The following is a 15,936-nucleotide window of genomic DNA, read 5'->3' as shown; positions in this document are numbered from 1 at the left end:
ATGTTGTGCCAACCTCTGGGATAGTGTTCTGTTTCAGAGTTGCTGGCATTGCACTTGTCCAGACAAATGGAATGTATTTTTTCATGCACCCAATAGATTCTATTTTAGCAGTTTAGTAGTTTTGTGGTTACCACTTCAGTTATTTACATACATAAATACTTGCATGTTTTTTCCCATGCTGCTAATATGGGATTTGGAGATATTTCTCTGCATCTGTGGTCCTGGTATTGGTTTGAGCTCTGTCCTAGTGATTTAAAGACTAAGTTAACCAAACCCTTTCTCTTTTGCATGTCTTATAGGACTGAAGAGGGAAGTGCACATAAGGTGATGTGGGTGTAATCCATGACTCATGAATATTTTTTTGAAACGTTGTACATTTGCAGTGTTCCTTTTGATTTACATCTATTGTCCAAAGGGAAGAATATGCTGGTGCAGCTGATCACCTGCTCCATCGCTGGAAGAGCATAGCAGAGCTGAGGGATATCCTGGTCATCAGCTTTTTGTCACAGATGGTTGGTGTAGCAAGGGCAACCCCATTATTTAAATCCAATTGCAAGGCCTTAATTAAAAAGGAAAATGTGGAAACGTGATTTGTTTAATTTTCTTCAAATTAATTTGTGGTAGCTTACACTAATTTAAGTGAATTTATTGTTTTCTCAAAATATTAAAAAAAAAAACCCAAATCTATTTGAACGCTTTGCAAATGTTTGTGTTTGGAGACATCCAACGAACAGTTCAAGCACCTTTGGCAATAGTGAGCTATGAAAATGTCATCAGTCTAATCGAAGGACAGAGCCACAGGTTCTCATGCCTGAGGTCAGTAGCCATTTGCAGTCCACTTCCTGGGATGGCCATGGCCGTTAGCCTTGAGGTCAACTGGAATTGTGGTTGGGGAGGAGTATGAGATAGTGGCTGGACTGAGCACCACGTGTTAAATCGAGGTGCCACATACCAATTAGGATGGATGTGGAAGACCAATATTTTTGTCCCAAGCCAACACAGTTCATGGCTCGTTGTTTGCAGAACCGCCTTGTGTGCAAATTAATAATATTGTGCAGCGACTGATTCAGGATAGGTTGCTGTAAGACTAAAAGCGCTTGTGTTCTAATATTCCTACTATTGCTAACTATGAAAAACAATATTGGTGGAATTATCATCAGTTTTTACATTTCAGTTTCTTGTTAACAATGATTGCTGATTAATAAGGAAGGCAAACTGTATTTAGAAGGATACGAGGTAAACTGGCTGTCTGGAGGCAGGACAGAAGTTGGAGCCATTTCAGCATGTAAAAGGCATGACTTCAAATCTATAATGCTACTTAGGCAGCATTGCAAAGAGGCCAATGTAAAGGCTTTGAAGCCTGCAAGTAAACTATCTGGAAGTGACATAGAAAATTCATCTGCATTTATTTTCCTGAAAATCTGAACCAAAGATGTTCTGAGTTTTTTGTGGCCTGTAATTAGTGACAGCCTCATTTCATGAAAGTGAAACTCCACAGTTAAAAGCAGCTGGACTATGAGATGCTAAGCCACTAACCCAGCTAACGTGGTTGATTATCTTCACTTCCAGAAGACCACACACGAAGAAGAAAGCCCTGGTGGTTAAATGATCTCTCAGCTGTTCCAACCTCGTTGCCAAATAACAAAACTACAAATAGTCCCCATCGACAAAAGAGATCAGTAAGCCTTGAACGCTATGTGGAAACTCTGGTAGTGGCAGACAAAATGATGGTGGGATACCATGGTCGTAAGGATATCGAACATTATATCTTGTCTGTAATGAATATTGTAAGTTTTATCCCTTTGTACTTTACAACTTTTTCTTTGCTTTGAATAAAGTTTGTCTAAAATTCTTCTACTGTTTTAGAAGAGGTATTGGTTCACTTAATAAGAAAGGAACAATGTCACTACTAAAATAGAATAATAGTACTTCAAATAAACCTACTAAGCATACATGCTAATCGGGTGGAACATGCTATAACATGTTAACTTTCCCAACAATGGCCAAGGGACACATATTTTAGGAGAAAAGCTAAATTGAAGTATGGGTCATTTGGCTGGGGACCTCATCTGCATCTTGGCTGGCCTGGGACAAATGGGTAGCTGCAAATGACCAGTGGTGGTTGCAGTAGGGGGTGTAGGAGCTCAGGTGATTGAAGATTGCTAGCCTGTCACAAAAGGGATGTTTGCTGTCAGAGGTAGGAAAGTCACACAATTAAAAACATATATAGGAGTGTGAAGCCCAGAGCATGAAATATCGGAAAATACAATGTATAATCCAGAAGAACACACATAGCCACACGAGGAAAGCAATGCTGCCTGAAATGGCATTTGCTGCCCCAGGGTCCTTCCCACAATGTCTTCAAGTGTGTTCAGTGGCTATTCAGCGCAGCCAGGGTGAAAAGTCAATGCAAATTAAAATCAAGACCAATGAGGGAGATAAGTGGGTAATGCTTACTTGTTGTTTTCTCCATTTAGTTCGAATTTTTTGTTGTCAATCCCGATACCTGTTTTCATTAGAAGTAGACTGAAGACAAAGATGGTAGTGTGCGAATGGAAAGTAACAAAATAAACTTTAAACACATCATGAAAATCTGAGACATTCCTGTATGCTTTCAGTTTGCTGAGTCTTTGGATAGAATTGGGAATTTCAAAACAAGTCTTTTGGTTTGATCCATACATCCTGTGGTCTTTCCTTAGAGTTCCCTTGTTCTACCTTCAATGATGAGTTACTTCACTTGTGCCACATAAAGAATCATGATTTCTCACAAATGAGCACTTCCATGGTTGAATAGTTACATTGCAGTCAGAATTGTCCAAAATAGCATGCAAGAGATTGTGAAAAGTGTCCAAGTTTACAGTTCTCATAGCCATTCATTCTAGTGTTCACTTTTAAATTTTAGGTTTCGTTACAGAACCTTGCTCCATACAATATCAGGAAATTGCATGAATGCTTCCTAGGACTTTTATCCATTAGAATGTAAAGGTGTATATAGACAATAGGTGCAGGAGCAGGCCATTTAGCCCTTCGAGCCAGCACCACCATTCAATGTGATCATGGCTGATCATCCACAATCAGTACTCCATTCCTACCTTCTCCCCATATCCCCTGACTCCGCTATTTTTAAGAGGCCTATCTAGCTCTCTCTTGAAAGCATCCAGAGAACCTGCCTCCACTGCCTTCTGAGGCAGAGAATTCCACAGACTCACAACTCTCTGTGAGAAAGTGTTTCCTCATCTCCGTTCTAAATGGCTTACTCCTTATTCTTAAACTGTGTCCTCTGGTTCAGGACTCCCCCAACATCGGGAACATGTTTCCTGCCTCTAGTGTGTCCAAGCCCTTAACAATCTTATATGTTTCAATGAGATCCCATGTACAAGCCCAGCTGCTCCATTCTCTCAGCATATGACAGTCCCGCCATCCTTATTAACCTTGTAAACCTTGCACTCCCTCAATAGCAAGAATGTCCTTCCTCAAATTAGGGGATCAAAACTGCACACAATACTCCAGGTGAGGTCTCACTAGGGCTCTGTGCAACTGCAGAAGGACTTCTTTGCTCCTATATTCGATTCCTCTTGTTACAAAGTACTGGAGTAACTCAGCATGTCAGGCAGCATCTCTGGAGAGCATGGATAGGTGAGGTTTTGGGTCGAGACCCTTCTTCCCATTGATTGTACGGGGGAGAAGAAAGCTGGAAAAGGGGAGAGGTGGAAGGTAATAGAGGTGGAAGTGTGGAAGGTAATAGATCGACATAGGTGAGGGGAAGTCCTAAAAGGCAGATGGTTGGAATAAAGGCCAACATGCCAGTCACTTTCTTCACTGCCTGCTGTACCTGCTTGCTTACTTTCAGAGACTGATGTACAAGGACCCCCAGATCCCATTGTACATCTCCATTTCCCAACTTGGCACCATTTAGATAGTAATCTGCCTTCCTGTTTTTGCTACCAAAGTGGATAACCTCACATTTATCTGCATTAAACTTCATCTGCCATGCATCTGCCCACTCCCCCAACCTGTCCAAGACACCCTGCATTCACATAGCATCCTCCTCACAGTTCACACTGCCACCCAGCTATGTGTCATTTGCAAATTTGCTAATGTTACTTTGAATCCCTTCATCCAAACATCATCATTGATGTATATTGTAAATAGCAGCGGTCCCAGCACCGAGCCTTGCGGTACCCCACCAGTCACTGCCTGCCATTCTGGAAGGGACCCGTTAATCCCTGCTCTTTGTTTCCTGTCTGCCAACCACTTCTCTATTCATGTCAGCACTCTACCCCAATACCATGTGCCCTAATTTTGGCCCCTAATTTTGGCCACTAATCTCCTATGTGGGAACTTATCAAATGCTTTCTGAAAGTCCAGGTACACTACATCCACTGGCTCTCCCTTGTCCATTTTCCGAATTACATCTTAAACAAACTCCAGAAGATTAGTCAAGCATGATTTCCCCTTTGTAAATCCATGCTGACTCGGACCGATCCTGTTACTGCTATCCAAATGTGCGGCTATCTCATCTTTTATAATTGACTCCAGCATCTTCCCCACCACCGATGTCAGGCTAACTGGTCTATAATTCCCCGTTTTCTCTCTCCCACCTTTCTTAAAAAGTGGGATAACATTAGCTACCCTCCAATCCACAGGAACTAATCCTGAGTCTATCGAACATTGTAAAATTATCACCAATGCATCCACAATTTCTGGAGCCACTTCCTTAAGTACCCTGGGATGCAGACCATCAGGCCCTGGGGATTTATCAGCCTTCAGTCCCATCAGTCTATCCAACACCATTTCCAGCCTAATGTGGATTTCAGTTCCTCTGTCACCCCAGATCCTCTGGCCACTATTATATCAGGAAGAGCAAATGTACCAATGCTATGATAATACTGTGTGTGTCTTAGGGGCTAAGGTAGAGTATTAAAAGTTCAAATTAACAGTATTAGTTCTCCATTTGCCTTATGTCTTTATATTTAATATTGTCAATCCAGGCCTGTTAGATAACATTTAACTTGTGTTAAATTTAAAAAACTTTTGGCTAGGAAATTCTTCTGCATCTGGAAAGACGTGTTAAATCAGTGGAATGAGGTGGGCCAACAATTGTTCTTTATTTGAGGGCTTACCGCTATAGAATTCTATATTGTCTAGGTCCCCATGTGCTATAGATTAGGACCAAGCTACTCAACGTGTTGAAAGGACTATTTTTGTGTACCGTACAATAGTGGTGCATGAAGGAAAACCAAGTCAATGTAAATGTGCGACATATTGAGATGTATGTGCACATGCCTAGTGTAGTTAGAATTCATTAAACTAGATGCATGTGTTTTCACATTTCTCCATGTCTCTTAGTGATTCATTACATTCCTGGCACAATCTATATAAACTGTATGCCTGCTCAAACATTACACATTGGCAACAGAGAAAGAAAAGAACAAACCTTAGCAAAGAATAGAAAACAGACTTCAAATAAAGGAAAAGGGTTTAGCTGCAAGCTGACAACATTGGTGACAACTGGAAAAGTTAAGGCATAGGCAACATTATTGAGCTTAGTGATGGCTAACCTTGAGTGAATACCGGCAAGCAAGAGCATGGTAGAGAAACTGGACAAAACTCTGAATGAGCAGGAGATGAGAGTGGCATGAATGGGGAATGGCACTATTCCTTTAGAGCAGACATGTGGGCAGCTGCACACATTCAGTTGACTGTGCATTGGGCTAAGAGGGCTCTCAATGGATGCAGGAATGTAGGAGTCACAAAAGCAAGGCACTGGGGTGTCATAATATCTGGAGTTTTTATGGACTGTGCTTTTAATTGATGATCATGTTCAGACAAGACATTAAAGGCAGAATCTCACCACTGACTGTATTTGTGGAGCTGCAGTATCTATGGAAATGACCTTGAGGTATGCCAGAGTAATTTGCTCAATGCAAGGTACAGATACAAGGCAGTTACAGTTAGAGAGCAATTGCAACATTGACAGCTCCAAAGCCAAGTGTGCAGAAGGAGCAATCATTAATATATGTGGTCATCTAAACTGTGTTATCAGTTTTGACAGATTGGAATCAGACGAAGACAAATGAACTGCATTGACTCGAGTTGGTTTGATTGGAAGATGGCGTGCATTTTTGCCAGTTTTTGCGGTTCATCCCGAGAAAAATGGAAAATGATTTTTAAAGCAAATAACAATGTGAAAACTGATGCTGAAAATGAGAATTTGCCTGCACAATACATCGCTATATGGGAGCGCAAGAAAGCCATTCTTCTAACTGAAATGGATTCATAAATGCACACTATGCCCACAAATCATTTAGTGCAAGGAAAGCAAATAATATTTCATTGGGAAAGCAAGGTAAAATCAACAGGATCATTTCAATCCCAAACCTTCAGAAATTGTGGAGAACTACACATTTTTACACTGCGAATCAAAGGCTGGTGTGGTTGTCAATGACAATTATGTTAAAGGACATGTATCTGCACCGTAACGTCTGCAGATTTTTGGACTGAGCTTTAATCGATGAACATATTCAGTCAACGTACCAAAGACAGAACCTCACAGTTGACCTTACTTGTAAAACTGCGGAATCATTGGACATAACATTGAGGAATGGCTTGGAAATTTAGGCAATGTACGGTACAAATGGAAGTTTATAAATGTACAGTGACAGCTAAAAGGTAAATACACGTGTGAGACTGCTTATGTAGTTGCAACAGATGTAACAGAAGACATCCTATTCACATCTGTCAAATTAAAGTGGCAAAATGTTTTACCTGTTTGAAAAGGAGCAGATATCAACAGCCTGCAAGTGTAAAACCAAGCTGGACAATCAAATCGTCTCCAGTAGTGTGATTTCTTCATTCAAAAGGAAGCTTTCACCACGCAAAGACACAGAAAGTAAGTTTACACAGCATCAGCCAGTGAGGGAAATGAAGAATTGGGGCTGTAACTATGCCACAGATGACAATATTGGACTTCGGATGTTGGAATCCTGAGCAAATCGCAATCAGCAAGTCAGGCTGTATCTGTGAAGGGAATGGACAGGTTGGGGCCTTAGATTCGGCAGGGTTAAGGGGCTGTCCCAATGCGGCGACCTAATTGGAGCGTTTAGGACAGTTTGGAAAAAGTGTCATGTTGAAGATCTCATTCGACTATGTAGAAGACCTCCTTCGACTATGTTGAAGACTAGCTTTGTGGAAAATTGGACACCGAATAGTGGAGAGTGAAGATGACCTCCTTCGATCTCCTTCGACCTCCCTTCAACTATGTTGAAGACTATCTACAACTACCTTCGACTACCCTCGATTACCTACGAATAACATGCCGACCTACTTCGACTAAACCTACGAGTAAAAAAAATATTGATTTTTTTCCATGGCGACCTTTTTTTACTCGCGGCATTTTTCAGCATGTTGAAAAATACGCCGCGACCTAGCTGAGGCCTCGAGTATGTGGGAACTACTCTCGAGCATGAAGGAGAGTTACAAAGACCTCTGAGAACCTCATGTCGACCATGCTGCGAGTATGGATTTACGAAGGGGAAATCATGCTTGACTAATCTTCTGGAATTTTTTGAAGATGTAACTAGGAAAAGTGACAAGGGAGATCCAGTGGATGTAGTGTAGCTGGGCTTTCAGAAAGTATTTGATAAGGTCCCACATAGGAGATTAGTGGCCATAATTAGGGCACATGGTATTGGGGGTAGAGTGCTGACATGGATAGAGAAGTGGTTGGCAGACAGGAAACAAAGAGTGGGGATTAACGGGTTACTTTCAAAATGTCAGGCAGTGACTAGTGGGACACCGCAAGGCTCGGTGCTGGGACCACAGCTATTTACAATATACTTCAAAGATTTGGATGAAGGGATTCAAAGTAACATTAGAAAATTTGCAGATGACACAAAGCTGGGTGGCAGTGTGTACTGAGGAGGATGCTATGAGAATGCAGGGTGACTTGGACAGGTTGGGGGAGTGGGCAGATGCATGGTAGATGGAGTTTAATGTGGATAAATGTGAGGTTATCCACTTTGGTAGCAAAAACAGGAAGGCAGATTACTATCTAAATGGCGTCAAGTTGGGAAAAGGGGAAGTACAATGGGATCTGGGGGTCCTTGTTCTTCAATCGATGAAAGTAAGTTTAGAAGGATGCGAGGAGATCTCATTGAAACATATAATATTGTTAAGGGTTTGGACACGCTAGAGGCAGGAAACATGTTCCCGATGTTGGGGCAGTCCAGAACCAGGGGCCACAGTTTAAGAATAAGGAGTAAGCCATTGAGAACAGAGCCGAGGAAACATTTTTTCTCACAGAGAGTTTTGAGTGTGGAATTCTCTGCCTCAGAGGGCAGTGGGGGCAGGTTCTCCGGATGCTTTCAAGAGAGAGCTAGATAGGGCTTGTAAAGAGAGCGCAGGGGATATGGAGAGAAAGCAGGAACGGGGTACTAATTGGGGATGATCAGCCATGATCACATTGAATGGCTCGAAGGGCCGAATGGCCTACTCCTGTACCTATTGTATATTGTCTATTGTCTATGACTGCACAATTGTCTATTACTGTACAACTGCAGTTGTACAGAGCCCTAGTTCCTTCTGCAGTTGTACCGAGCCCTAGTGAGACCACACCTGGAGAATTGTGTGCAGTTTTGGTCCCCTAATTTGAGGAAGGCCATTCTTGCTATTGAGGGAGTGCAGCGTAGGTTTACAAGGAAGGGCTGAATGGCCTACTCCTGCACCTATTGTCTATTGTCTATTATGAATCGAGGGCAAACTCTTCTAAACTCACCAATCAGGTCGCCGCAGTGGGACAGCCCCTTTAGGACTCTTTTTCAATCTATATGCAGACAATATTGAAAGCAGAATTACCTGAGAGCATATGACTGGATAACTGGTTAGTGCATCGACATAGATATTGGCATAGAAACAGACCTTTCAATTTTACACATGGATCCAAATCTAAGTCGGGTCTGTCAAGAGTACAGTGAATTTGGAAACATACTTGGCATTGAAGACCTTTGGCCAGATTAAACTGTCTCAATAATCAGTTTTATAACTGCCAATAATGACACCAATTAACTTTGAGCAAGAATTGATTCAGAGATTTGAAATTGGACTGGAAAAAATAATTTAGTGTAGATTCTTCAAGTTCCTATTGGTATACTGTGCAATAACAATCAAGTCAAGTCGACTGTATTGTTATATGCACAAGTACGGTGAGCTACACCATAACTTGCTTGCAGCAGCATCACAACCACATAGACTCAGATAACACACATAATTTGTAGATTATTTGCTTATGATTGATATTCAGATATTTTTTACAGTTTACTATGCCCCAATTTACATCGGTTTTTACTATCCATATGATCATGCAATTAATAAAAATTGATTCTTGGGTATGATGTTAAGATTACAATTTCAGAATTCAAATCTAGGGTTTTAAAGGATATTCTTTACATTGAAACTAGAAAATAATCATAGAGCAATGGAGATAACAAATTAATGACAAAAAGGTACCATTCACAAATCGTTGTACAGAAAACTTCAAATGGATAAACCGAACCTGCAAATGTCCTGATGAAGACATGAGACCTTATCAAGATCAACAACTTGAATTAAAGATGGAAACAGATTTGCATCAAATGGGAAAACAGAGTTGTCTTACTGCATATTTTGTGAAGAACTTCACACTGAATATTTTAGAGGGCCGTTGTGCCGAACAAATGCTCGAGTATCATGAGCGTGGACTCTAGCCAGAAGTTTGGTTTATTGGATAAAGATCTTGAAGAATTAGTAGAGAAGTGTAGTTGCAGAGTCAAGCCTGTGGTGACATCCATACACTGTTGGAACTGGCTTACAAGATTATTCCAAAGACTCTAATCCCCTCCTCTTGTGAGAAGGGGATTAATCAAAAGCAAATGGTCAAAATACTCAAAGTGAAATATATTGGGCTCTACACTACAACAAATATAGTAAAAAAGCATGAAATCCATTTTCCGTGGTACACCAGAAGAATAAGTCTTGCATAACAGTTCTTAGTTTAATTCATTTCTATTTACAATTTTTTGAAATAAAATGAGTTCAAGCATAAATATATTTCACCCTTTCACCTGGTATCAAATAGTGCAGAGAAGCACAGATGCCTCAAGTTCCAGAGGAGAGCACAATTTTAAAAATTAGTCGTCCAATGGAAAACTTCTTGCTAAGCTACAGAATAATGAAATATTTCACTTGAAGTTATGATCCTGCTGAGTTCCTAATGTAGAGAAGATCTCAAGATACAAATAAGCTGTTAAAAAAAACTTGAAAGGCGAGCAGAAGAGAAACACTTGAAATAAACAAAATTATTAAATTATGAAGTGAGCTATTTGAAATGACATGTGTGTGTCTGTAAATATCACAATAAATCTAACACCCAGAAATGGAACGTTGAAGATAAAGTTGAAGTATCTGGTACAGACATACCTTGTGAAAATAGAAATAAAAATCAGAAGTGGACATGAAATCACTTAATTCCAGCAAGAGATACTCAAGAGAATACCAAAGCATTACTTCAATATGAATGCATTCTAGACATTGATCCAGTAGTGATGTTTGAAGAAATGGCACGAGATTCTGCTCAGTGTATCAAGTAAGGAGATCTCGTTTGAGTCAAGAATTGGATACAGCGCCAACAACATAAGTTCCTTTGAGAAGATCAAGGGGATTGTAAATAAGCAGATTATATAAATCTTTCATTTTAAAAAGAGGAAATGAGTGTTGTGTATATAAATGTTGTGCACGTAATTATGTAACATATATATATATATATATATGTTACATAATTACGTATATATAATTATATATATATATAAAACCAATGTCCATATACACTGTTTGAGAGAATGGACCCAACAGATGAGTGTATTTTTGAGGTTCTCCATGTCTCTTATTGATTCATCATATAAAGTTAGAAAAAGTATCCATACTCACAAAGCAGGTAGCGATACTGGTTAGTGGGTGGTGAGGTGGGACACGAGCATGTGGTTGTTGAACAAAAGTTTGTGAGGTTTAGGGTAGTGGGGAGTTGAGAAGGCCATTCTTAAATTGTGGGGGATGGTGGGGAAAATAAGTATTTGAAATGTCATCAAAGTCAATAGTTGTGAAGCAAGATTCATTGGCTGAAGTTCTTACAGTCAGAGTTAGGGAGGGTTGGAACTATTGGAATCTGGTCTGACTGGAGAGGAAGAGTGAAGTGCAAGGACAGAGGAAGTTATTTTTTTTTAGGTGGCTGGAGGGTCACCTTTTGTTCCTGGATGACAAGGAATCTTATTTTGCTTTCAAAAAATCATGCAATTTGCCCTATTTCTTGACAACTGATAGGAATCTACCGCTGCTTTCCCATTTTGGTGTCTATTTAATATTATTTAAATAAGCCCAAATAGTACCTTAAGAGGAACATACTGCTGGATGTGGGCAGTTGTCCTTTGTACCTGTATTTTAAAGTTGCTGACAACGATATCAGCTCAGAAAGTTGACTAAATCCCATTTTAAATACCAAATCCAGGTAGAGAAAGGATTACAAATGTCCTCAAAGTTTCAAACAATCAATTATCTTTAACATAGCTAACCGAAGTACGTAGTTGGTATATTGACTGTATCAGTATACATCTAATGGTAATGACCTCTTGTGTATAATTATAGAAATATTAAAGAAAAAAATGTGAGAACATGTACATTTAATGTCATGATTACCATAAAAATTCAGATATTGAATCTGAGATATGAATAATACATTTTCTAACATCATGTTTGTGGCATTGGGTCAACGACTGTGTAACATTATCTACACAAACCTATATTTAATTATGATAATGCAGTCACTAAAGTTATATCAATGAAATAGAAACAAAGAGAGGATATTTACTTTTGTCTGACTTTGTGTCTTTTCTTATTTTCTGGAGGTCAGGTTGCCAAACTTTACCGTGATTCCAGTCTAGGAAATGTTGTGAACATTATTGTCACTCGTCTGATTGTTCTTACTGAAGATCAGGTAAGACGAGGATTCTAAACTAGATATTCTCTTTGTTAAATTTGTGAATGAATGTTTTGGTCAACCAGCAGTGAAACTAAATATTGGGTTCTACATTTAGCCACATCATTAATGCTTTCAATAGGAATTTATTTATGTGCGAAATACTTCTTCCTTTAATTCTTCTTAATCTGAAGAACTGGGCTGAAGTCGGGCAACAGAAAATATTCCAAAATGGTAAATTGTTAAATGAAATAAAGGGTAGCTATCCCAAAAGAAAAGAAAGCTACATTTACTAATTATCATCTTCATTATTATTCTTTGAAGAAAAAGTGTTTGTTGAGTAATTGATTTTTCTGTTTGGATTTCTCTGGTATACTTGTTGCATTGTAGCCAAACTTGGAAATAAATCATCATGCAGACAAGTCCTTGGACAGCTTCTGTAAATGGCAGAAAAGCATTCTTTCTCACCAAAATGATGGAAACACCATTCCAGAAAATGGGATTGCTCATCATGATAATGCTGTTTTAATTACTAGGTAAGATGGATATTCTGGATGTTTGCATATGGATTCTTTTGTATTGTGATTAGTAATATACATGTTTCCTTCAGTGTATTTACTTCAAAGTCTTTTGGTTTTTGTTCTAAAATTTCCTTCATTTAAGTTGTCTTTACCCAAGTTGTCTAACCCAGGTTCCCTTGTTAGAATGCTGAATGGATTTTAACAAAATACATTCTCTGTGCCACTCTTCCCTCTGACTATTCAAGAGGCGATGCACAGTGACTAATCTAAATCTAAATCAGCTTTGGAGGTGAATGGAAATCAGAGCAGGTGTTTACTTTGAGTACCAGCCTTGTAACACTTCATTAACGAGTTACTTTAACTTCAAACGTCCAACAAATCCATTTCTAATTTGCTTTCGATTGTTTTTGAACAGTTTGCGGATTGAAGATGTGTGGAACTTTATATTACTTGGGTTTTGGAGTCATTGGGAGATTAAGAATAATTTATATAAATCAGTATAAAATAACTGTACCAAGGAAGTTCTAATATTACTAATGTATATCCCACATTAACATCTTGCAAAGTTTTTCTATAACCAGTTTGACAAATGCTTGTAAAGGAAAGCTCTGACATTTTAGCTGTTCATGGAGACCTGATTGCACTAGAAGTCAAGTACAAATTTAGAATAATTGAAGTTTATACAGTTTGCCACTTTTCATTTCACTGCACATCTCGTATGTGTATGTGACGAATAAACTTGACATACATTATGGAAACAGTTCTTTCGACTCAACTTGTCCATGCTCAACTAGTCCATATTGTTTACCTGAGCTAGTTCATTTGCCAGTGTTTAGCCCATATCCCATAAAACCGTTCCTATCCATAAACCTTTTAAATATTGTAATCGTACCTACTCTTAACCACCCTCTGCAGGCCATTCCATATACTCAAACTACCCTCTGCGTGGGGAATAGTTGCTCCTGGGGTTCCCTATAAATCTTTTGCTTCTCACCTTAAATCTCATTCCCATTAGATGTAGATTTCCCTACACTTTAAACAAAACCTGTGATCAATCAGTTTATCTTACCCTCGTGATTTTAACTACCTTTCTAAGGTCACTGCTCAACCTCCAATGCTCCCACAGAAAAAAAATCCCAGCCTATCCAGCCACTCGCTACAATTGAATCCCTGGAGGCCCTGTAACATCATTGTGAATCTTTTTTACACCCTTTCCAGCTTAGTAACATTCTTTCTACAGCCAGATGACAAGAATGGCATGCAATACTCTAAATGTTCTCTCACCAATGTCTTGTATAATTGGAACTTGAAAAATGTATGACTATAATTGAGCATTTTTGTAATACTGAGCCTGATATATTTGCACACCATTAAAAATAAAACTGCTGGAGGAACACAATAGGTCAGGTAGCATCTGTGGACAGAAATGGACACACGACATTTCAGGGTCAGGACCCTTCTTCATTTCCCTCCACTGATGCTCCCTGACCTATTTAGTTCGTCCAGCAGCCTTTGCTCAAGATCCCAGTCTCTTGTGTCTCCATTAACTTCAGTGTCTAAGGCAAATGTGGCTATTCATCTGGAAAAAGCTAGAGTAATTCTGTGCCGGAGAATCAGAAATAAAAATACATTTTAAAACAAATGATGTATTTTTGAATAGTTTTCTTTTTATGTCATTTGGAACTTAAATGAAGTAAAGTGCATGAAATTTGCAAATACCATATTTAGAAAAATCAGTGCTGCTTCTCAAACTAACATTATGTCAAAGAGTAGTTTGTTCAAGACATTGCCAGCAAAGTTACAGTCATGTTTTGAATTTGTGTCAAGCATTGGTAAGAATACTGTTCAGTCTTATAGTATATAACAGATTAATAAAGGTTTTTATCTTAATTCAACATTCAGTTAAAACATGTTTTGATATGAGGGTGAAATTCCCATTTATTCACTTTTTATTCACTAATTGTTTCTGGTCTCACGAAGCCCTGAATCGCTTAAGGTGAGGGATGGGGTGGACATCTGCTGTATTTATTATGATGAGGAAGGCAGCATTATGAAGATCCAGCACCCTACCTATGCTGTTCTGTGTTTCTCATTCAGCCAGTTCTATTACCTGCATCAGTAATTAGCTTTTAGATGAGGTTGGCAGTTTGCTTCGTAGCTTAGTCAGTTTAGCCAGTGAGTATCTGAATTATATGGGTCAGGAAGATAACAAACTAATCTCCAGTGTCTGTTGAGTGAGCTGATCAGTTTTCATTACAAACACTTTAGTTGGAGTCAAGGAATTTTGGCATTTTGTCAAGGGGAAGGAATGGGGAAGGAAGAAGGAGAGGCACTTGATTTATGGCATCCATAGTGCTTGCGTTCAAATCTTGATAGTTATTGCATAGCTTACTTGTAGCAAGGCAGCGTAAATAGCAAAGTAGGTGGTTGGCATTGCAGAAAAAAACTGCAAGATGCTGATTTGGAAAAGAGCAAAAATCAATAAAACTTGATGTAATTCATCTGACAGTTGATGGCTAAGCTTGTTTTTGCCCACGTTTGGAGAACCAATACCTCACAATAATCTAATATTACATTTTTAAATCAAGTTGTCATCGATTGCCTTTTTTGGCCTTGTGAATTTTACAATGACGTGATATTTGGCCCATTGATAACTACAGTACCAATCCTGGTAACCATGCTTAGAATTACTGTCAATTACTGGGCCCCATTCCCAGATGTCAGAGGCAGAGATATCTGTTTTTTGCTGCAAGGCAGTATGAGCAGAATATACTGGTATGCAGTAACAGGTTTGCAGTTTTTTATCTAGTAAGGTCAGTAAATTTGATGCTTTCCTCATATACAACACAAAATATCACTGCAGAGAATCACAGAAAAACACTAGACCTAGAAATGCTGTCCCTTGGGACATTATTTATGTTAACTTGCAATATCAAAGGGAGAAGTCGCCTTTAAAAATTGAGATGTTTTTGTGTTCTTGAAGGTATGTCCTGTTTGCATATTTTGTATTTATCAGTTCAAAATTTGTACTGCGATAAGACTTCAAGGAATGTGATTGTGGATTGGTCTGGTTTTTAAAACGTTGTTATTTCAAATTGGTGTGACATGTAATTGCACACAATGATAGAAGCTAAATGCCGATCTATGATGAAGAATATCATCATTCCAAATTAGATTAGAATCTTGCTTTAGGATCATCAATACTGACAAACAGTGTAAATCATGTATTTGTAGCTTTGATCATTATCAGTTTAATCTATAATTAGTGTATTGTGAATGTAATTTAAGTGAGAGATGCCACAGAAATTCCAGTAGCAGATTTATAAAGGAAACTATCAAAGGAAATTATCCCTCCACATTTTTCTGGTGAAATAGCTACATTCTTCCAAAAAAACTCCTCCTAACCACATC

The 15,936-nt window shown here is 38.9% G+C and overlaps 1 protein-coding gene across 4 annotated transcripts in view; it reads left to right on the top strand.

Annotated features, from left to right (window-relative positions):
* Positions 1-15,936, top strand: part of adamts6 (ADAM metallopeptidase with thrombospondin type 1 motif, 6) — a 281,109-nt gene that overhangs the window by 38,541 nt on the left and 226,632 nt on the right. For all 4 annotated transcript variants that reach the window (XM_055635078.1, XM_055635071.1, XM_055635051.1 and 1 more), the window contains exons 5-7: positions 1,570-1,787; positions 11,939-12,022; positions 12,395-12,540. In XM_055635078.1, the coding sequence (XP_055491053.1) occupies positions 1,570-1,787; positions 11,939-12,022; positions 12,395-12,540 (448 nt within the window). The remainder of the gene's footprint in view (positions 1-1,569; positions 1,788-11,938; positions 12,023-12,394; positions 12,541-15,936) is intronic.

This window comes from Leucoraja erinacea, chromosome 1 (assembly GCF_028641065.1).
Source record: "Leucoraja erinacea ecotype New England chromosome 1, Leri_hhj_1, whole genome shotgun sequence".
Lineage (NCBI taxonomy): Eukaryota > Metazoa > Chordata > Chondrichthyes > Rajiformes > Rajidae > Leucoraja > Leucoraja erinaceus.
Note: the sequence above shows the minus strand (reverse complement) of the source record. Positions and strands in the feature narration are given on the sequence as shown.